The 20,120-nt window shown below is 48.3% G+C and overlaps 7 protein-coding genes across 7 annotated transcripts; 5 read left to right on the top strand and 2 right to left on the bottom strand.

Annotated features, from left to right (window-relative positions):
- Positions 1-342: 342 nt before the first annotated feature.
- On the top strand, positions 343-4,727 carry PEX2_014050 (proline iminopeptidase; the record flags this gene model as incomplete). Its single annotated transcript, XM_016738681.1, has 15 exons — positions 343-503; positions 561-694; positions 846-969; positions 1,026-1,232; positions 1,285-1,641; positions 1,689-2,449; positions 2,772-2,921; positions 2,994-3,247; positions 3,302-3,546; positions 3,617-3,702; positions 3,758-3,922; positions 3,973-3,993; positions 4,049-4,187; positions 4,252-4,348; positions 4,416-4,727. 15 exons carry the CDS (start codon positions 343-345, stop codon positions 4,725-4,727), a joined length of 3,213 nt encoding a protein of 1,070 aa, XP_016602575.1.
- Positions 4,728-4,979: 252 nt separating this feature from the next.
- PEX2_014040 (guanine nucleotide exchange factor MON1) lies at positions 4,980-7,093 on the bottom strand (the record flags this gene model as incomplete). The annotated part of the gene is made up of 5 exons (XM_016738680.1): positions 4,980-4,988; positions 5,050-5,284; positions 5,352-5,533; positions 5,592-6,448; positions 6,502-7,093. 5 exons carry the CDS (start codon positions 7,091-7,093, stop codon positions 4,980-4,982), a joined length of 1,875 nt encoding a protein of 624 aa, XP_016602574.1.
- A 305-nt stretch (positions 7,094-7,398) lies between these two features.
- PEX2_014030 (dopey family protein) lies at positions 7,399-13,286 on the top strand (the record flags this gene model as incomplete). The annotated part of the gene is made up of 7 exons (XM_016738679.1): positions 7,399-7,489; positions 7,552-7,676; positions 7,735-7,884; positions 7,945-10,169; positions 10,221-10,447; positions 10,503-11,968; positions 12,018-13,286. 7 exons carry the CDS (start codon positions 7,399-7,401, stop codon positions 13,284-13,286), a joined length of 5,553 nt encoding a protein of 1,850 aa, XP_016602573.1.
- A 247-nt stretch (positions 13,287-13,533) lies between these two features.
- Positions 13,534-14,037, top strand: PEX2_014020 (uncharacterized protein; the record flags this gene model as incomplete). The annotated part of the gene is made up of 3 exons (XM_016738678.1): positions 13,534-13,667; positions 13,750-13,855; positions 13,954-14,037. The coding sequence occupies 3 exons, from the start codon at positions 13,534-13,536 to the stop codon at positions 14,035-14,037; spliced, it is 324 nt and encodes a 107-aa protein (XP_016602572.1).
- A 381-nt stretch (positions 14,038-14,418) lies between these two features.
- On the top strand, positions 14,419-15,346 carry PEX2_014010 (putative HIT finger domain protein; the record flags this gene model as incomplete). The annotated part of the gene is made up of 2 exons (XM_016738677.1): positions 14,419-15,169; positions 15,261-15,346. 2 exons carry the CDS (start codon positions 14,419-14,421, stop codon positions 15,344-15,346), a joined length of 837 nt encoding a protein of 278 aa, XP_016602571.1.
- Positions 15,347-15,492: 146 nt separating this feature from the next.
- PEX2_014000 (putative glycerol:H+ symporter (Gup1)) lies at positions 15,493-17,608 on the bottom strand (the record flags this gene model as incomplete). The annotated part of the gene is made up of 4 exons (XM_016738676.1): positions 15,493-16,506; positions 16,575-17,156; positions 17,238-17,305; positions 17,368-17,608. The coding sequence occupies 4 exons, from the start codon at positions 17,606-17,608 to the stop codon at positions 15,493-15,495; spliced, it is 1,905 nt and encodes a 634-aa protein (XP_016602570.1).
- A 719-nt stretch (positions 17,609-18,327) lies between these two features.
- On the top strand, positions 18,328-18,933 carry PEX2_013990 (acylphosphatase; the record flags this gene model as incomplete). Its single annotated transcript, XM_016738675.1, has 5 exons — positions 18,328-18,342; positions 18,451-18,481; positions 18,555-18,567; positions 18,643-18,712; positions 18,766-18,933. The coding sequence occupies 5 exons, from the start codon at positions 18,328-18,330 to the stop codon at positions 18,931-18,933; spliced, it is 297 nt and encodes a 98-aa protein (XP_016602569.1).
- Between the last annotated feature and the right edge of the window lie 1,187 nt (positions 18,934-20,120).

Below are 20,120 nucleotides of genomic sequence, written 5' to 3'. Positions count from 1 at the left end.
GTCAGAAAGACGGAGAATAATATCATCAAAAGGACTCGAAAAAGCAATTCAAATTTCCACATTCAGTCGCGCATGTCTCAAAAAGCAGATTTATGCCAAGCCACATCCAATCGAGCGAATCTAGGTTCAATGATCGACGCAGATCACCCTTCTTATGCATGTAAATATTCCACATTCTGTCATCGCGCGTCTCCTGCGTTCCACATGAAGCCCCTGGGGTGAAGATACGCGGGGCTTGGTCCTACATAGACGGTGGTCACGTTCAAAACTTTCTTGCAACAATGGCTGCCACTTCAGTCTTTCCCTACTCTCGAAGAACCCATCGTTTAGAGGCCGACAACAATGCCTAGCCACATCAAGTTCGCAGAGCCGACTTCGAACAAAGCTAGCAAAGATCGCGCTAGGGCCATCAGCCAAGAAAAGGGGTCGACACAGAGAGCGCCTTCTCCAGGAAGTGAAATTGTTTACCCGACAGGATGGAGACTGATGCTTACCACCACAGGGTATGTGCTCAGTCAAGTGCCATCGGGGTTTGAATGACGAATACTGATAATATATAGGCTCTTGATTGGATTTTTTCTCTCTAATTTGGATGTCACAATTGTAAGCTCGGCTCTCACGGGCATCACTGATGACCTGAAAGGCTTCGAGAAGAGAAGCTGGATTATTACTGGATATCTGGCCACCTACACAGGTATGATCCAAAATGCAATTCCATAGTGATTCCTCTTTCTTCTAGATTAGTTTCGTCCCTCTGGACTGGTTTTTTCCCCTAAGCATATCTATCCTGGAATAGGTTCCCACAATCTCCATATCTCTCATTACTGATGTCGCATCGCTCTCAGGGTCTATGGCAATATGGACGAAAGTCAGCGATATAGTTGGCAGAAAACAATCTACAATCGCCGCTCTTGTTATTCTCCTCGCATTTTCTATTGGGTGTGGGTTTGCTCAAACAGTTAACCAACTGTAGGTCTAACGTAATTCTGCCCCTATTTCTGTCCAAAGGCTAACTACCGAGACAGCATAATATGTCGAGCACTCCAAGGAATTGGGGGCGCCGGTACATACGCCTTGACAATACTATGCGTCTACGAGATAGCTCCTAAAACGAAGCTTCCAATCTACAGCAGTCTAATGTCATTCTGCCTTGTTTTTGCATCTTTGATAGGTCCAATCATTGGCGGTGCTCTTGCAGAGGACTCAGCCTGGCGATGGACCTTTTTCGTCAAGTATGTGAAATGTCAGCATCTGTGTTGAAAGACATGCTAATTGAATCATCAGTGCACCGTTGTGTGTTATTGCGATCGTTGTTATCATCTTTGCGATGCCCAAACACTTCGGTCTTGATCAGCACACTCCTTCATTTCGAACACGAGCCTCCTATCGCTCATTTGCTAATCTCGATATAATGGGATCGATTTTGATGATGGCTGGCTCGTTTTTAATAGTCGCCGTCTTGAACGAGACCAATCTGGCATTCTCGTGGTCCTCGAGGGACGCAATTGCACTCCTTGTGCTCACCGGAGTTTCCTGGATTGCTTTCTTTGCCTGGGAATGGTATATCTCGGGCATCCCGGGCAAAGACCCTATATTTCCCAAGCGTTGGCTGTTTGATCGTCCGTGGTTGGGAATACTCATGTGAGTTTGTTTAAAGTTATCGTGCGATTTCTTCTGACCACTTTTAGTTCTTCGTTTGTTATCGGCGCACCATACAACGTCGTACTAGTATATGTCCCACAGCAAGCCCAGCTTCTGTTAGACAAATCTCCCTTGGATGCCGGTATTTATCTGATCGGGTATTCCGCTATCGCGGCCGTTGCCGCCGCTATTGTCAACATCGCCAGCTCCAGGGGACGTATCCCGTTTGTTTATACTCTGCTCGTGGGCTGTACAGTTCATACTGTCGGTATTGGGCTTCTCTCGACCATTGCCACTTCTAGAGGCTTCCACGCAGCAGATATTGGGTATCTAGTAATTGCTGGGACGGGAATGGGCCTGACAATGGGTATCCTGGTACTATCGACTCCATACATAGTCGAGGACAGGGATTTGGGTATGTGTTCTCCCGAGAAATTCCCTGATATTGAGGTGATTGCGTTGACTAACTGGTCCATCACTTTCGTTGTAGCAATTGCCACTGGTACCGTGGTCCAGATCCGTTTCCTTGGCGGTGCTATTGGTCTTGCCATTGCATCTAATATATTAAATGGCCGTCTAGCGAAGCGTTTACGCGGTGTCATGACGTCGCACGAACTGCACCTATTCCTTGAGAATGTCAAATCGATAAAATCTCTATCTCCCAGTCTACAGGAGGAAGTGAAGAGTGTTCTAGCTAGTAGTTTCAATACGCAGCTACTTGTTATGATCGGATTTGCGGCTGCTCAGCTACCGGCGACTCTACTGTTGCTAAAGGCAGGCCGGCAGCTTGCGGCCAGCAAACACTCGGGTACAAACTCAGGGTGAAAACAGCTGGCTTAGTCTTTTCTCTTTTGGGCACGATGTTCTCTTTGAAACAGAATGCAGAATTTGTACCAAAATACTTTTATCTATATGGTTATTATGCGCTAAGTCAATTTGCTACGATTTATCCGTCCTAGGAATAGCTATATACCTAGTAGTATGGCCAGTATTGTTTTCAAGGCCTCTCTACTCATTGATATATACAATAGGTTAGTCATCTCTCTATGAATGATATAATAAAGCAGAACTACCTATTTAGACGAAAGAAAAACACTAAAATTTTGTTTTACTGGGCTGGGTGATCATAGGTGAACAGCAAACAACGCCTAGACTAAAAAAAAATGGCGTGGTTCTCCGCAAAGCGGGCTTGTCACCAACGCGCCCTCTGTTTTTGGTCCACATCAACATCGCAGTCATGGCCGCGAAACTGATTGATCGACGATTCCATAACGTTTCAGGTCCGTATCATCTTTCTGATCGTCACTAATTAGCCCACTGGGTTCGAAACTGATCAATTTGACCTTATCTAGGCAAACTTCGGGTTTCTGAGCTGTTCTTCGATGTCCCCGTGGACTACAGCAAGCCCGCTGGGGACAAGCTGAGACTCTTTGCACGAAGTATCAGTCGCTTGAACAAACCTATTGAGCCTGTCAAAGAAGAGGCCAAGGAAGCCAAGGAAGGCAAGCTTCCTTGGTTGGTCTACCTGCAAGGTGGCCCTGGCTTTGGATGTGGTGCCCCGCAGTCTTACCCCTGGGTTGAGTTCATGCTCAGCAAGGGTTATCAAGTGTGTCATGCCTTTTACATATTGTTTGTAGATTGACGCTCAACCATTCTCTAGGTGCTCTTTCTGGATCAACGAGGCACTGGCCTCAGTTCGACTCTCACAGCGGGGACCCTTGCCCGCCAGGGAGATGCAATCAAGCAGGCCGAATATCTGAAGAATTTCCGTGCAGACAACATTGTCCGTGATTGCGAAGCCATTCGTGATGTCTTGACACAGGACTACCCGCCTGACCAGCGTCGGTGGAGTATCCTTGGGCAAAGTTTCGGCGGCTTCTGTGCCGTGACTTATCTGTCAAAGTTGTATGTTCCGAAAGACGTTGATCTCCATGTTTGGATCTTGAACAAGCTGCTAATATTACTCAACTTTCAGCCCGGAGGGCCTGAGAGAAGCTTTCCTTACCGGTGGCCTTCCCCCTCTTACCGACGGGCCGGATCCTGTCTATGCGAAGACCTATGGTGCGCTCCCCTAATTTATTGAAGTGGTTTATTCGTGATATTGACACAGAAACAGAGAAGGTCAAGGAGAGAAACGAGGCTTACTACCAGAAGTTCCCCGAAGATGTGGACCGTGTTAAGAATTTCATGCAATACTTGACCCAAAACAAGGTTGCATTGCCATCCGGAGTGCTCACTCCGTCTCGCTTCCAGCAACTGGGCATTATGTTCGGCTTCCACGGTAAGAGCCTTGATTCAGACAATTAGTCTATTAAAGCTAACACGACCTAGGTGGTTTCGATAGTCTGCACGGTAAATTTTGCTTTGTCTCGTGAAGTTCGCAATAAGAATACTAACCCGAGGCTAGATATTGTTGTCAGAGTCTCCAACGATTTGGAGATGTTCGGATTCCTTACTCTGCCGACTCTTTCTGTGATTGACAATAATGGCGGTATGGACAAAAACATCATTTATGCCATTCTGCATGAATCAATCTATTGCCAAGGGTAAGGAGAAGCTTTCGGTGCCATCCACTTTCCATGACATATCCGTGTCTAACAATGAATATAGAAAGCCGTCGCTCTGGGCTGCAGACAGGCTGCGCGCTAGCAACCCGCAATTCCAGATCAATGACTCGCTGCCTGAGATCTACTTTACCGGCGAGATGGTAAATAGCCCAACTCAGTCCAGAATTATCTCCATAGAACGATCTAACACCAATTCTCACCTTCTAGGTCTTCAAGGACATGTTCGAGTCTTATTCGGAACTCTCCGAGCTCAAGGAAGCAGCTGAAATCCTAGCTACGACAGACGAATGGCCGGCTCTGTACGACGAGGCTCAACTCGCCAAGAACAAGGTTCCGGTCTATGCTGCAACCTACATCGATGATATGTATGTTCACTTTGATCTGGCCACAGCCACTGCTGCCAAGATCAAGAACTCCAAGCAGTTTATCACCAACACCATGTACCACGATGCGCTGCGCAGCAAGTCGGGTGAGGTCATGCGTCAGCTCTTTAACCTAAGAGAGGACACCTTGGATTGATCCACATGCGCGATGTTTCATTTGATACATACCTAGGTACTATGGATTTTCTAGCAGCATGATGAACTCAGAACATCTGACAACAAATTCTACGGGAGATTTTGAAACGTAGAGGTAAATTAAGATACGTTGCAACGAAAAGAATGTATATATGTAGGTTTGGCGTGGACGTAGCATTGGGTATAATAAATCACGAGATAGTATATACAGAGAACTTTCTTCGTTGTCTGAGGGCGAAAGAATCGGAAGATATCAGAAAACCTGTTTGATAAAATCAGTATTGCAGTTCTTGGCAGAATGACCATGATGATAAAGTACGTACTGCGCCGCCAATGATGAACAACCTCTCTTCTTCACGTTGCACCCACTGAGCAATCTTGCTAGCGCTTTGGGCAAGCGCATTTCGATTGGTGTTCGGCTCAGCGATACAATAGAATTCGAATACAGGGGTGACCCATCCAAACGAAGTGGCTGACCGTGAAACACAGTGATGAACTTTGACGTGGGTATTCTTGGCGTGGATACTTGCGTGCAAGTTGTTGTACATCGACATCAATCTACAGGCACAGTCAGAATAATTCAATATTACAAGCATTCACAAACAACCGAGGGGATGTTCCTCACCTTCGTCGTCGAGTCACCGACGAAAATTCAGGGGCATACGATGACATGGTGAACTGTACGTTGGCGCGCGATTTGTAGAGGAAATGATGGAGCACAGTCCCAGGAACTATATCAGTAGTTGCGGGTCGGCCATTGTCAATTGCCGTTTTGATTTCCTTTAGACTGCCATTTCTCTCCATTTGCTATTACATCATTAGTACCACATACCATGTTCGATTGAGTAGAATTGTTCAATCTCACCTCCACAAGAGCATCACGCATTCCTTGCATCTCAAAGAAAGCCTCTTTGTCGGGACTGATAAGAACAATGGCAACAGATTCATCTTTGGTGATCTCTGCACTATTTTCGATGTCGTCGCGAATGTCGAGAAAGCTCACATACATGTAGAGATAACCGCTGCTGTTGAAGCCAGGCAAACAGACGGGAATCCAACTTTCTCCACCGCCAGCTTTAACTCCGTCGGCTTCGAAAACCATGTTGAATAAGAGCTGTAGATCACCTGGATGTAAGGAGTGCTTCTTCGGCCGGACAACGCTGACGAGTCGCCCGCCGGCCACAAGCAGACCATATAGAAGAGTGCTAGCTTTAGTTTTCAGAAGTGCATTGTTGATGGCTTGCCGGTGTTGTTTGCGGATTTTCAGACACTCCAAAGCCGATAGCAACGTCGATGGAGACCCTCTCGTGAAACTATCTGCCAGAGATGAAAGGAGGGACTCAGAACCCTGCAAGGGCCGCGATAGATCAGTAGAAGGCCGCACAGAGAAGAGATGGGTTAAAGAAGGCAGTGTTAATGTAGACAAGATCTGCATATACAATGCTTCTAGTTGAAGCCGGAGCTGATTGTCGCTCTCCATCATACGGCTGATCGCAACGAGGTGTAAAGATCCCCGTGTCAATACAACAAACCTAGTGTCACCAGCGGAGAAGCCTCGCAGATGATCATTTGCTTCTTCATAAAATGAAATAATGGTCTGAATAACCCCGACATAGCCAGATATCAGGCCGCTGTCGCCGTGCCTTGTCCAGATCGGCTTACCAGCGGCAGATAGGATCACATAGTGCTTGCGCTTTGCTTTCCACCGCTGGAGTAGTAGTTCTATTATGCGTTAGCATTTTGAAACAAGGAGACCACTAATTATTGACACAAACCTTCGTTTTCACCTTCCTCGTTGAGCTCACCAACTGCTTCAAATTCGCTTAGAATTCCATCGTCATCTATATCGTCCGCCGCAAATTCAGGGAAGTCAAGTAGACCAGTAGCACCATGTCTTTGACTACCGGGCGCTGTAGCAGCAAAGTCCATGAACAGCGCTTCAACATCCCCGGAATCACCATTTGGGATTGAGCTTCCAATACTAGCGGAGTCACCAGCTTCGCTACCCCGCGGGCTCGCCAACTGACTGAGGCTCGCCCTGGCCTTTGGACCCTGGGCCAGACTGCGAACAGCCAGTGTGGAGTAAGGGCTCTCAGCAGCTTCTGGTAATTGTGTCTCGATATCGGTTCTTGAGATAGCCGTCGTTGCCTCTGCCTGCAGAGCTGCCCGAGAGCCCGTTTCATCGTTCAATAGACTCAATGTATTTGGTCGCGGAGGTAAAGGTGGCCGCTCTCCCTCTGAGCTGTCACTGCTCTCATTGTGATCTGGGATTGATGATCTGAAAAGATACGGTTGATTGGAGATCTCGACAGGCTGTTCGCCGTCGGTCTTTGGGTCTCGCTGTGTATTCATCCCCGCTGCGGGCATGCGCTTTTTGATGCGGTCGCTCGTCGCGGGTCTTCAGGGTATTAAATGCTCATTTTTAGTTCCAAATATTCGGGGTATTTGATCAGTTGTGTTTGTCGATTTGATAGTTGCTGGACGTTGACGTCGGCGAGTCGGAGCTACCCCAAGGCGGAACAAAACAATTGAACGTGGCCGCCTGCGTTGCGTGGCTTCTGGCTAATATTCAACCGCCAACTCCCTTTCCCACAGGGTCATCTTCGATGTCCTAAATATGACGGAGGGTAGTTTAAAACTTTCACACAGATTTTACGTCCGTCGTTGGCACCATGAGCCTTGATCCCAGTGCCTTTCCGAGGTCGAACTCCCCCGCAAGCTCCGAGAGCTCCTTGACGCGCTCCCGTCTACAAGGCAAAGAAGGTATGTGCCCACCACAAGAATTGCGCCAGAGGATTGTGTCTGATTGTATTGGAAAATTGTAGGGTCCCTCAAAAAAGACAAGAACTATCGCCGATATGCGTCTAGTGTTGAACGAGCGCTTTCGCTCTTCGACAACGCTCTCCAAGAATGGGCCGACTACATCTCGTTCCTCGGTCGCCTGTTAAAGGTGAGCTCGCTCGACTTAATATCGATGCTCTGCACCACCGCTGATAATCAACCATTAGGCACTCCAAACCCATCCACCCGATCAACCCGTCGTCCCTCATAAAGTGTTGGTGTCTAAGCGACTCGCCCAGTGCTTGAACCCATCGTTGCCATCAGGCGTGCACCAAAAGACCCTCGAAGTCTACACGTACATATTTGGATTGATAAAGGTATGGATGGCTACCTGAAAGGCTGGCAGTGTGTTTACTGATGCATGTGTTTACAACCAGCTCGAGGGATTATCGCACGACCTGCCTTTGTATCTCCCTGGCCTTGCGCCAACATTGACTTTCGCCTCTCTTACCGTCCGTCCATTGTTTCTGTCTTTGGTAGAGGGGTATATCGTTGATCTGGAACCATGGGCTATTCGTCCTGCGTTGAAAGCAATCATTTTAGCCCTACTTCCTGGCCTCGAAGAGGAGACAAGTGATGATTTTGAGCCCACACTACGCACAATTAATAAATTGCGAGATGCTGCTGGACAACTTGAAACACAAAGGACGTCTGAGGCCGGGGCTTCTGGGCAGTATTTCTGGCAATGCCTCTTTCTCGCATCTATCACGAACCCTAGTCGACGGCTTGGCGTCCTCGCATATTTGAACCGCTACCTCCCGAAGCTAGGTATTGCAGATCGTCGACCGAGCACGGCTGGTGGGAACGATCCGGAGAACATCCCACCTGAGATACTAGCCGCAGCAGACTCTGTCATTCTACCAGAGCCTGGCCTCTTGATTCGATGTGTTGCATCCGGCTTATCTGACGACCAGCTCCTTGTCCAACGTAACTTCCTCGATCTTCTTGTCACCCATCTTCCACTCAGCTCTCCGATTTTGCAAAATAAAATCGCGGCTAGTGATCTTCGAACGTTGGTAATTGCAGCTGTGGGGGTGGTCACTCGGCGAGACATGAGCTTGAATCGCCGACTTTGGGCTTGGTTCTTAGGACCAGACTCCCCAAATGAAAGCTCCTCGATGGAAGATCGAAAATTCTCGTCGGAAACCGCTCGATCTGCCTCTATTGATGCAAAGGAACTCACACAATCACAATACTTCAGCCGGGTAGGCTTACAGCCATTGGTCACTGGTCTACTGGATATGATCAAACAGGCGCCAAGTATCCCGTCCGATAGAACCAAGCCCTTTCGCATAACTCTGTCACTAATGGATCGCTGGGAAATTGGTGGATATATTGTCCCTGCAGTTTTCTTGCCCACTGTACGCAGTGTTCAAGCATTTGAATCCACAGCCCCCGAGAACGACTTTGAAGAGGTTTTCCGCAGTGCGAGCGCCTTTTTTGATGGCGTTGAAAGTGGCGTGATATTCTCCGAGCTTCTTGGGTTGGTCGATTACCGGTCTGCCGACGTAGACGGTGATAGTGACCAAGTGTTGCGTGACTTGGATCTTGCACAATTTATCATTGAAAATTTCAATGTGCGCGAGGAGGACATGGTTCAGATTCATGTGCCTCTGCTGACCTTGTCAATGCTCGTGAAGATGAGAGATATTTCATCTAAGGAGAGAACTGCCAACAAACAGGCCGTGACCGCTGCATTGAACAAAGTTCTCAAATCATTGACTGCTTTACTCACAGAGCGGGCGTTCTCTAGAAAGACGGGGTCTGAAAAGACTGCTGGCAACGACACCAAGGGCCGTGGTACTGATATTTTGAAAACTGTCCACGGTTTCTATGAACAAAGCAAAAATAGCCTGGAGCTTCCACCTCTTCCCTACGCTCCTAAGAATATTGGCGAAATGATTATTCGAGAGGCCCACGAACTAGCTATCGCCGCTTTAGGAAGCCGCGATGGCAACCTGTCTGTTCACGAACCACTCGATATTCTTGTGACTTTGCTCAAGAAGCTTCCAAAGTCCCGCGTCCTACGTGACCGAAAATTGTATGAAGCGCTCTCTCAGCGACTAGGCTCAGGGAAGGACAAGCCAACAACTGCCTCCTTCTGTGTCGTATCGACAATTGCTTCGACAGTGACGAGTCTTTTTTTCATACAGACTCCTGGCTTCTATGTCAGCTATGAGGATGCTTGCGATCTGATTACCCCTCTTGTCAACCAGCTTTGGTGGTATTTATCACCCCTTAGTCCAAAGTTTCATGTGGAAGCCGTTCGCTGCTTATGGCTCCTGCACTCAATTTCTTGGATTGATCACCTGGTCGAGGCGTCCTTGACAGCTCTAATGGTCAATGTGTCAACTGCAGCATCCCGCCATCTCTCGTCGGAGCAACAAGCTGAGCGATTCTATGTCTTGTGGAACCACAGTCATCACAATACACACGAGCAGCCGCCAAAGCAAGTGCTTGATGTTGGAGGGACCCTGTTCTCTTATCAATGCTCCATGCTTGAACGCCCGCTTTTCATTGTCCTTGATCTTCTCTCCCAAGAATCAAGTGACAGTTCACAGAGCGTTCAACTATGGCTGCAAGACTTGCCATCTATCCATAAGTAAGTCGGCTCCTCGTCCCAACGCAGTGTCTATATCTAATAATTTACCAGGGTTTTCCATGTGGTCATCTCAAATCTTGATGAGCTTTCTGAGCCTGATGAAATCAGCGAGAAAAAGACAATCAACTACTCAATTTCCCCAGATGATTATAAGGAGTGCGACTATTTGTTACAGACAGCCTCGAACATCATCTCCGCGCTTTCGCACAATGGGTGGATCGCACTTCTTACTCATGTGCTAGGCAATGAGAAGCGACTTGAGACGTCCAAACCCGAAGGTGGGTAATTGATCTACTCACAAAACAATTCTTGCTAATATGAATTTTCGGATAGAAAATACAGACTTCAAAAGCCTCCATTCCGCCATATTTGAGGCATCTCTTCGAATCGTCGGCACCCTATCCCCAGCTCCTATGGAAGTTAATCTAGATGGAGAACGACTACACAAGGACGCACTCCAGCTCATGCGGCAACTTCTTCTTGGGCCCAGAGCGGAGGAATTAGTGGAGTCTGGCATTGATGATTTCTTGGTCGAGCGCCTTCTTATATCTTCCGAGGGGGGAAGTATTGCGGTTCAGGGTGCACTAATCGACACACTCCTTGCTGCCTTGAAAGTGCGATTTGCGCAAGCATATCTACCACCACCGCCACCTCGGCCAAAACATTTACGAGCTAGCTCTCGTGATCGGCTGACCAGTCCTTCGATCTTGTCTTTCACCAGTGACAAGGCAGACAGGAGACAATCGATACCCCAGATACCTCAGCCGCCAGAGCGGCTTCTTGATTGCCTTCTAAAGGGAATCAGTTCACCTAAATCCCGAGAAATTGTGGACAAGTGGATAGTGTTGCTCTGTGAAGTGCTCCCTCTATACTCAGGTTCCATATTCCAGATCCTATTGATGCTTGTGGAATGTTTCTGTAGGGAAATCCGAGCATCATATGGCAGACTTCAGTTGTCTTTCCAGCAAACAGAAGATTGGCCGCAGGACCGTTCCGAGCATGTCACAATTGCTCTCTTGACTGGTCTCGAGACCTGTATTGCAAATGCCCACGAACGTCTCATTGTGGAAGAATCCAACGTTCCAACAGTTAAGAGTCCTGACCAAGCGCAGGGCTTTTTCGGCAACATGGTGTCTGGGGTATTCAACTCGGAAGGCGGACAAGGTCGCCCAAATACCGCCAACGACCGCCTGACTGTTCTTCTCTGTTTCCAAGATGCCGTTCGCTTGTGCTTCTCTATCTGGGCGTGGGGTGCAGGAGATCATAGTGACTCTCCCCCCGATTGTGAATCTCTGGCTTCATTTCAATACACCTCGTTGCGAATGAGGAACCGCTCACGGCGAATCTTGGAGCACTTTTTCACCGCAGAGGCACTTGAATGCCTTGAGACCTTGGTGGAAATGTGGACCAAGGCTGACACGGAGACAGCGTCACTTATCTTCAATCTCCTCCATACACTCGATGGATCAAGCCCAAAAATCACGATCCCTGCCATTTTCAATGCAATCTACACTCGTACTAATCCTACTGCCTTGGATCCTAGTCGAAAGTCTTCGTTGACTTCCAATCTCTCTGAGTCCGAGCTTGCTAGCTTTTTGGTTACTTATGCCCGCTCACTGGACGACGATGTCCTTGACGAGATTTGGACGGACTGCACAACTTTCTTGCGCGATGTTCTTAGCAATCCATTCCCGCACCGTCAAATTCTTCCACGTCTGATTGAATTCGCGGCTATTTTGGGAGTGAAACTAGAGAATACAACCTTTGGCGAAGACCGCCGTATGCGAAAGGAACTTGGAGTATGTGTATTCACTGCGAGTTCTATCATATTCACTAACAATTACGCAGGACGTTCTCCTACGACTCCTTACCGCGGTCTTTACCAGCAAGCCCCTAGGCCTTAACCACGACACTGGGCCTATGGCAAGATCTTCAGTGGATCATGACCGTACCTCGGTCTCTCATACTGGGCCCGATGACATGCTAAGCATTCTAGCGGTATCTATGCCGTCATTTATCACGACCTTAGGTGATTCAGATCGGATCAACACCGCCATTACCAGTGTCTCGACTAATGTGGTAGGCCCTCTCATTCGGTCACGTCTCTTCCCTAACAATCTCAACCGTAATGTCATGATTCTTCTCCAGCAAATGGCAAAAGTACCAGCTGCAGCGAAAATGTGGAAGAAGGACATATCCGACGCGTTCCATGATGCCCGATTCTTTGGATTGCAGTTGGATTTGGTGAAGAACAGCTGGATGGACTTGCTGCGCCAGTGGGTGCTCGCCGACAAGGAACGACTGTCCGAACTTCTTGTCCGCATTCCACCACCAAGCTCAGCGGGTATCATGTTCGGCGTAGGAGCCTCTACGGCCCGATTGGAAGCCGATCGCAAAGCGCAGCTCAACCTCCGGCGGATCGCGCTACTCCTCCTTTCGGCTAGCGATGATTACTTTGTTGGTGAATTGCCAGCATTGCTTCAGAAACTGGAAGATCTTCTTGCGGCAACCAGTGCCTCGTCGCCATCTTCTGCCACTCGGGCGGAAGTGTTCATGGTTCTTCGAGCAGTCGCGCTCAAAACCTCTGCCTCTGCCATGGCACCATTCTGGCCCCTGATCAACGTGGAATTGCAAGAGGCTATATCCGCAGTACCCTATGGCTCTCAGCCAGAGGTCTACAACTCTTACTCGTTGCTTCAAGCGTGCAAGCTTCTCGACATACTGCTTGTCCTGGCCCCAGACGACTTCCAGCTCCTTGAATGGCTTTTCGTAACCGACACAATTGATGCAGTCTATCCGCCCGACCGCTGGGAGCCCATTGCTCTAGCAGATGAAATTTCTCAGACTTTTGGTCCACGCGGTGCAGGCTCACCCATTGTCCCCACAGAGACCAACGAAACCCAGACCCACAGTGGTCTTAAGCGGCCATGGCTCATCTCAGACTGGATCCGAGAGACAGCCAAGGACGATATTGTTGAGCGAGTCCTACGACCGTTCTTTGCTCGGTTGAGTATCTATGTGTTTGAAAGTACGTACGGCATGGGCAGCGTAGATGTGACAGTGTGCCGGGACGATCTGTTGGCGGATCTCTTCAACGAGAGTACAATGGCCAATTAAGGGAAGCAATAAATAATGTACTTTAGCTTTTCTACTAGATAACACATTCAAATGATTTCAAATATGTTCTTTTTGTGTGGCTGTGGTGTCCCTTGTTTTGTATACAAAAAGGCCTCAGGTCTCCAAGTTCCGAGCCGCCCGGGTCTCCGCATTTCAACAACGTCACTTCCAACAAACTCCCCTTGCCACCATCTTTCACCAAACAATCCATAAATCTCCCCTCTACATTTGAAATAATATTGTCAATATGCCTATTGGTACAAAGATCTTTCTGCCTTTGGGCGGACGTGTCGGTATCCGGTCCTTCTCATCCTCCCGCGCCCGCTGGGAGTCCGCCGTGCCGCTACCATCAAGCAAGCCTGTTGGAGCTTTCCGAGGAGGGTACGAGAAATTCCCCTATTTCTAATGACACTCAATGTCAAATGGCCCTGGATTTCTAGACATCCTTGCTAATATCCGATAGTGTCTTTGGGTTCCTGACTGGATCTGTTGTCGCCGGCGCGTCGGTGTACTATTACATCCTAGCTGAGTACCGACTCGCCAATGAGATGTTGACTGATGACATTTCGGTATGTTGATAGCTTCTCAACAAATGGGTCTCTGAGAGGACCCTCCCTATTTCCTCTTCGAATTTCGGTCTTTACAGAACTGATTCTCTCCTTTATAGGCACTTCAAAAGGCTACCATCAAGCTCCAGTCATACATCACAGAACTGGAGTCCAGAGTTGATCAGCTGCACAAGAAGAAATAAGTACTTGATCAGTATGTTTGATATTTGTATTTATTATGGCTTCCAGGTGTTGGGTGCGTTTGTTTTCTGTGCATGAAGCTTGTCAACCTGGACATGAAGCTCATTATCACTCTTTGGTGGCCAGGGCATAGCTTTTTATTTCCCTTTTTGCATGAAATTAGTTCCAGCTTTTTGAATATCAGCATTTCCTTTCCCAATAATTGACCATCTAAATCTTTTAGCCCTGTAGTTATGTTGTACATTGTACTGTACTCTCTGCGAACCCGAAACTCCGCTGCAAACAAAACAAACATTTTATCATCTCCAACAAACTCCCGGGGGGCCATCATCCACTTCCGCATCACCACCAAAACACCCCCAAACCCCCCCAATACTCCCAAAATGTTCCGCGTCGAACTCGTCTCAGACACATCCACAGCCACACCAGGCTGGTCCTACGCCCCGGCCCGGGGCTTCAACCCCGCCCAAGCGATGGCCCCAACCCTAGGCCGCAAACGCGGCATCCGCGACGCCGGCAAGGGCGGCGACATCTCCTCACGACAAGCGAACGCGATCGCCCGACACATCGCCGAGCTAGACCGCGAGAACCAGCGCGACGTCTCCATCCCCGCACCAGTGAAACAAGCCCGCGAAGCCGGCGCACGCGGCACGCGAGCAAAAACCACCTCGAACGTCCGCCGCATCCTCCAATCCCAAAAGACCTTCCGGAACCACCTCGACGACGAAGAGGCAGCAATCTCCTCAGGCAGTGGCGGTGTGGCAGGCATGCAGGGCGCAGGAGGCGCGAACATCGTCGCGGCGAAGGGAGGAAAGACTCCTTTGCGGCGCAGCGCGACACCGGCTAGTACGGCAGGCGTTAAACGTCCGTTGGCGGCTGTTGCGGGTAAAATTACTGGTCCGTCGACGCCTGCACAGGACACTACGGATGCGGAAACGGATGTCGATGAGGAGCCGGTGCGGAAGCCGAAACTCATCAAGTCCGAATATGATAATGATCCCCTGCTGCGCTCGTATGCGCCGCCTGTGCCTTCTGATCGGCTTATGCAGAGACTGTTAGCAGAGCCGCCGCTTTCTTATAATGCGTCGCGGGCGAAGCCGCTGGCGTCAGGGCGGCCGGGAAGGCATTTTTGTTGTATGTGTGGGTATTGGGGGAAGATCCGGTGCAAGAGTTGTCATTTGAGGACTTGTAGCTTGGATTGCTATAAGATTCATGAGGATTCTAGGTGTGGTGCTTTCTTTTAGGGGGGTTGGTGTGTCCTGGTGTGTGTATACTATTGAGAAGGAGCTTGGTTTGGCCTTGTTCTACTGATGACTTTATGAATTGATACCAAAAACTGTACAATAGACAATATAAATATTAATGTGACATCCAAAACAAAATTTGCATTCTAGACGGGCTCTAGGCGATATCAATTTTGTAAAATATGCTAACAAAAAAGGTTGTGTAAACAAGGCTCAACATTTCAGGTTGATGCCCGCGCGAAGCTCGTCTTCGCGAACCTCAAACATGACCTGCACGCCGACGAAAAGTACTACACAGCAGGAAATCATGTACGCCACCCCAGAGTATGAGCCGGTTAGACTGGCAAGCAGATCCTTTAATCCATCTATACCCAACGCAAATCCGACCAAGTTTGCGATGATCATCATAAGAACGTTCCCAACGGAGCCAATGCCACAAATGACACGGTACGTAGTGGGATGAGAGCGCCAGCGATGGGCCGGGAAAAAGATGCCGCCCAAAACTTCCGGTAGAACAAAGAGAGTAACGAGCCACCCCCACATGAGCAAGCGGAGGTTGATATCGTGCCACAAGGCGACGAAGGTGAAGACCAGCAGGAAGTTGCGGATTTGCAGGAGCTTGCCCATGAAGTTGGACTTGGGAGGTGAAGATGGTTTGGGTGCTCCAGCTGGCCGCCGTCCGCTGCCACCACCGCCCAGGGGGATGTAGATGTAGCGGACGATCCAGCGGTTGTAGGAGCGGTGCCAGCCACGCCAAAACGCCAAGGCGGAGTAGTTGTTGGACATGCAGCGGACCATGTTCTCTGGTGGGTCAATTCCGTCTATGAGGGCCCAGAGACGGAAGCATCGCCAGGGGATGAGGAGTTTCAGCCAGATTATGTGCAGGTTGAAGAAGGCGAGCATACTCAGTTGCCCCGGGGTGAAGACAGACCAGTCTGGGTCAGCCTTGGAGATTGCTACCGCATAAATATAGTGGAGGATAAGCTCCATGCAGAGCATAGTGAGACCAACGCGAACGGCGTACATTATGATGCGAGCTCGAGTGACTGACGCCGCAGTGTATCGCTGTTGAGATACATAGTCATTGAATGTCAAGATCGGACCGGCCAGATACAAAGGTGAGTAGAGCATGTAGGCGATGTAGTTGCGGAATGTAAAAGCGGTTGGTTCTGCGGGGATCCTGACCCGGTCACGATCGGAGAGCGTCGTAGGATCTAGTTGCTTCTTCTTGTAGAACTCGGTAAGTTTGATTGTCATATGGGGATTGATGGCTCATCGAACATGGCAAGACTTACTTCAATTGGGCTTGCCGCAGGGTAGTCTACACTCCAGTAGTTGTCCATGTTGAAACTGATGAGGCGCAACACGGTGACCTTGAAAAGGACCTCCCATCGCGGCATCAGACCCCCAAGATCATCTAGAGTCTGACCCCATTGTACTAGCGCATTGGCGCCATCTTCTGACATCCCAGACCCCGGAGCAAACACCTTCGCTATCCGCGCAAGGGAGTAACCACCGCTTAGTTCGTTGGAAAACAAGATGCCGAGGTTGAAGATCCATGTGGCGGCAGGCACGTAGGTGCGAGGAACATCCTTGCCGATTCGGAAGTTGATATACAGAATTAACAGCACTTTGAAAGCGGATACCCCATGAAGCCCTACGATGAAGACCAGTCCAAACCAAAAGTCGAAGCGCATTCGCTGTTCAAGTTGCGCCTCGCCCGCACCGACCACGGAATTGCTCGATTGTTTTGTTGCAACGTTCGAGCGGTTCACGTACGACTGATAAACACGGCGAACCAAAGGATGGACGATCAGGAGTAGTAGAAGGAAAGGAATATTGTCGCGAAAGCTTTCATATTGTGCATCGGAGTTGTCCTGAGGGCATTGGAGCAATAATGTCAGTCGGAACTAGCATCATGGATATGGATAGCTGCACGCCGAGTGTTTCGCACTTACCACCTGACGGCCAGGGATCCAACCGGGTGATAAAAGGTGAGAGTATGTGGAGTAAGCTGGGTGGCTTTCTGTGACGTTGATCCCCCGGTTAGAATTTCAAGTCCCAGCATTTTCTCTGGCCTGCACTCACTTTTTGAGACATCTATGACAGTCTTGAACATCAACGGGACAAAGATAATAAAGAACAAGTAGTAAACAAAGAATTCTGGTGTGCGCCAAAGTGAGGGTGACGCGCCCTGGGTGATGACATTGGTGCGGGCATCTTTGGAAGGTCGCGTGTTGGTGTGGGCAGGGGTTGCGGAGGAGGTAAAACGAGTGTCAAGGGTGTCTAGCGAGTAGACCCGCCGAAGCCAGGCAAAAATGGAGGGCATTTTATATCGGTAGCATGTCCGGCGCAGGTTTGGAGAAGTTGAAGTCGGAAGACAGTTGAGATTCCAGTGTTTACTCAGGGGCCGAGGGACCGCGTGGCCACATCTGCATGTGTATGTCCTCTCTCGACACGGAACTAATAAGTTTACAATTTAAAATTGAAATCAAATTGTTTTTCATTTTCTATCAAAATAATCGAGGAATTGTCTACGGAGTACCCTTGTGAGGTTGTAGATCATTACGCGGACCCAATCAGCACCAGCCCATATCACATCCAGTACAGCCAAGGCCGAAGTATTCATCTCCTAGTTGATAAGACAGATCTAGTTTCCGATTTTGTGTAGTAAACCTTGCAATGATATAAATGAGGCTTGGGCGCTTGAGGTTAAGTACAACATTCTGTGGGGGCCAACCCCCCGGGGATAGCGTGTAGCTTAAACAACATAGGAAATTGAGTCCCCGAGATTTACAAGTCGAACAGTTACAACTATATATCGATGTGAAACATCAAATTGAAAAAGAAATGGTAAATGGTAAATAGTATATCTTCAAATCAAGGTTTTATCTGTTTATAGCTTTAGCTATCTGAAAAAAAATGATTGCATATCAACACCTAGGTATGTTGGGCCACCCCCCATGTTCTCCAGGGCTTAACATCAACCTTGTACACTTCAACTCTACATCTTCCAACTCTTCAGCTAAACACCACTCTTGATCCAAAATGTCAAACATACGAGTATGTCCTTTAATTTATATCCCATTCAGTCTTATTGCCATACACATCGCTAGCTCGCAGTACACCAAAAGCCACAAGTTTCCCCTGCTAATATCCTATCTACTCCAGGTTGCTTTCAAAGTTCACGGCACCGTTCAAGGTGGGTCACTCTCATGAACAGTTCATACTCTTCAAACACTACTATTCACTCTGTCACTGACATGGACCCCTAGGTGTTGGCTTCCGGTAGGAAATATCCCCTCTCGACAGATGACATCATAGTCCATCAATTAACCAGCGACTACCTATCGGGCATTACAGAGACTTCACCCAGAAATGTGCTAAGCTCGATGAGCTCAAGGGCTGGGTCAGGAATACTACTTGTGGAAGGGTGGGTAATGTCTGTCGTGTCCCCCGGGTGTAGTGCTTACTAGATCTTATTAGGTCGAAGGCGAGGCCCAGGGTAGCGACGAAAAAGTGAAGAAATTCCTCCAGCGTATCGACAAAGGTCCTTCTATGGCTCATGTAGTGAAGCTGGAGAAGCGAGACCTAGATTTGCGTGATGATGAGGAGGGATTTGCCGTGATGCGGACAGCAGAGTCCATGTTTTAATCGGGGAACTAGGAGTTGATTTCTTTTCGCTCTATTGTAATCGATTTTAACACTGGTCGAGGCTATAGCCAGTCGGGTGTCTCTGCTTCATCATGTCGAGAAAGTTCCTTCCTTAATGATTGATCTTAAAAGCTATGATTACTACCTAGCTACATAGTAAAACACCTGAGACATTGTTTTTATTAAAAAGTCAATACCAGTCAGGGCACTCAGAGACTTTCGACCATGTGGGACTATGGTTTCCAGAAATGAATTTCCTGCCATATCAAACAGCTGGAGCCCAATAGCTTGGCTACTGTAGCAAGGACCGACAGGGCCAACAACACCCAAAGCACTGAGATTAGGTTACAAATAGTAAGCCACAGAAAGTGCAGAGAGATGGAGGTGGGAGACATTCATAAATTAGCGAGGCAGAGAGCAGAGTCGATAATAGAAAAGGGCAAATATCAGAACCACCAGCTTTCAACCTTTTGTCGGTTTCTTATTTCCATATATTGAAGGAGGGTATAGGTAGATGGGAAATAGGTAGCCGATGGATATTAAAAAAAAGGGAATCTCGCAGGTGTTGACTCGGTCACTGACACTGACACTTGACAGGCTCTTTATATATGCATCAATCTATTATTATTATAGATCTTCTATGCCGAGAATATACTTGTGGTAAGCATGTGCCTTGTTCGGCGGGAAACGGGCAGACATTTTCTCTTCCAATGACGAACTTGCTCACCGAGATAGAAAATTCAGAATCCCGAAACCAAAAAATGACCTCAAACTCACTCCGGGCTTTGAGAATATTTTTTCGGGATTCATCGTAAACGGCGACAGGCTGAGTCATATAGTGGTTCCCGGCCCCTCCCGAAGTCACCTGCCAGGAGTTGACCCTTTATGTTGTAGGGAGGCAACAATAGTGTTAGTGATATGGAACGTGTGAATATTGTGTAGAGATAATGGGAAGGCTGATGTATTTGCTTCTTGTTCAAGTATTGCAATAGTAACATGATCTTAAGGAATAAGTGATATAATGAGAGGTTGATGGAAGGGGAACATCCAGGTGCCTGGGCAATGAAGTATACGAAATGTCATCATTTTCACCTCACAAGGGACCAACCTACTCATTTCCGGGGGTTTTTCTTTACAGTTTCTTTGGAAATGTCCCTGATCTTATTCGTGTCCCAAGCATTACGAAT

The sequence above is a fragment of the Penicillium expansum genome (genome assembly GCF_000769745.1).
Source record: "Penicillium expansum strain MD-8 chromosome Unknown contig44, whole genome shotgun sequence".
Lineage (NCBI taxonomy): Eukaryota > Fungi > Ascomycota > Eurotiomycetes > Eurotiales > Aspergillaceae > Penicillium > Penicillium expansum.
This window is presented reverse-complemented; position numbering and strand designations above follow the sequence as displayed.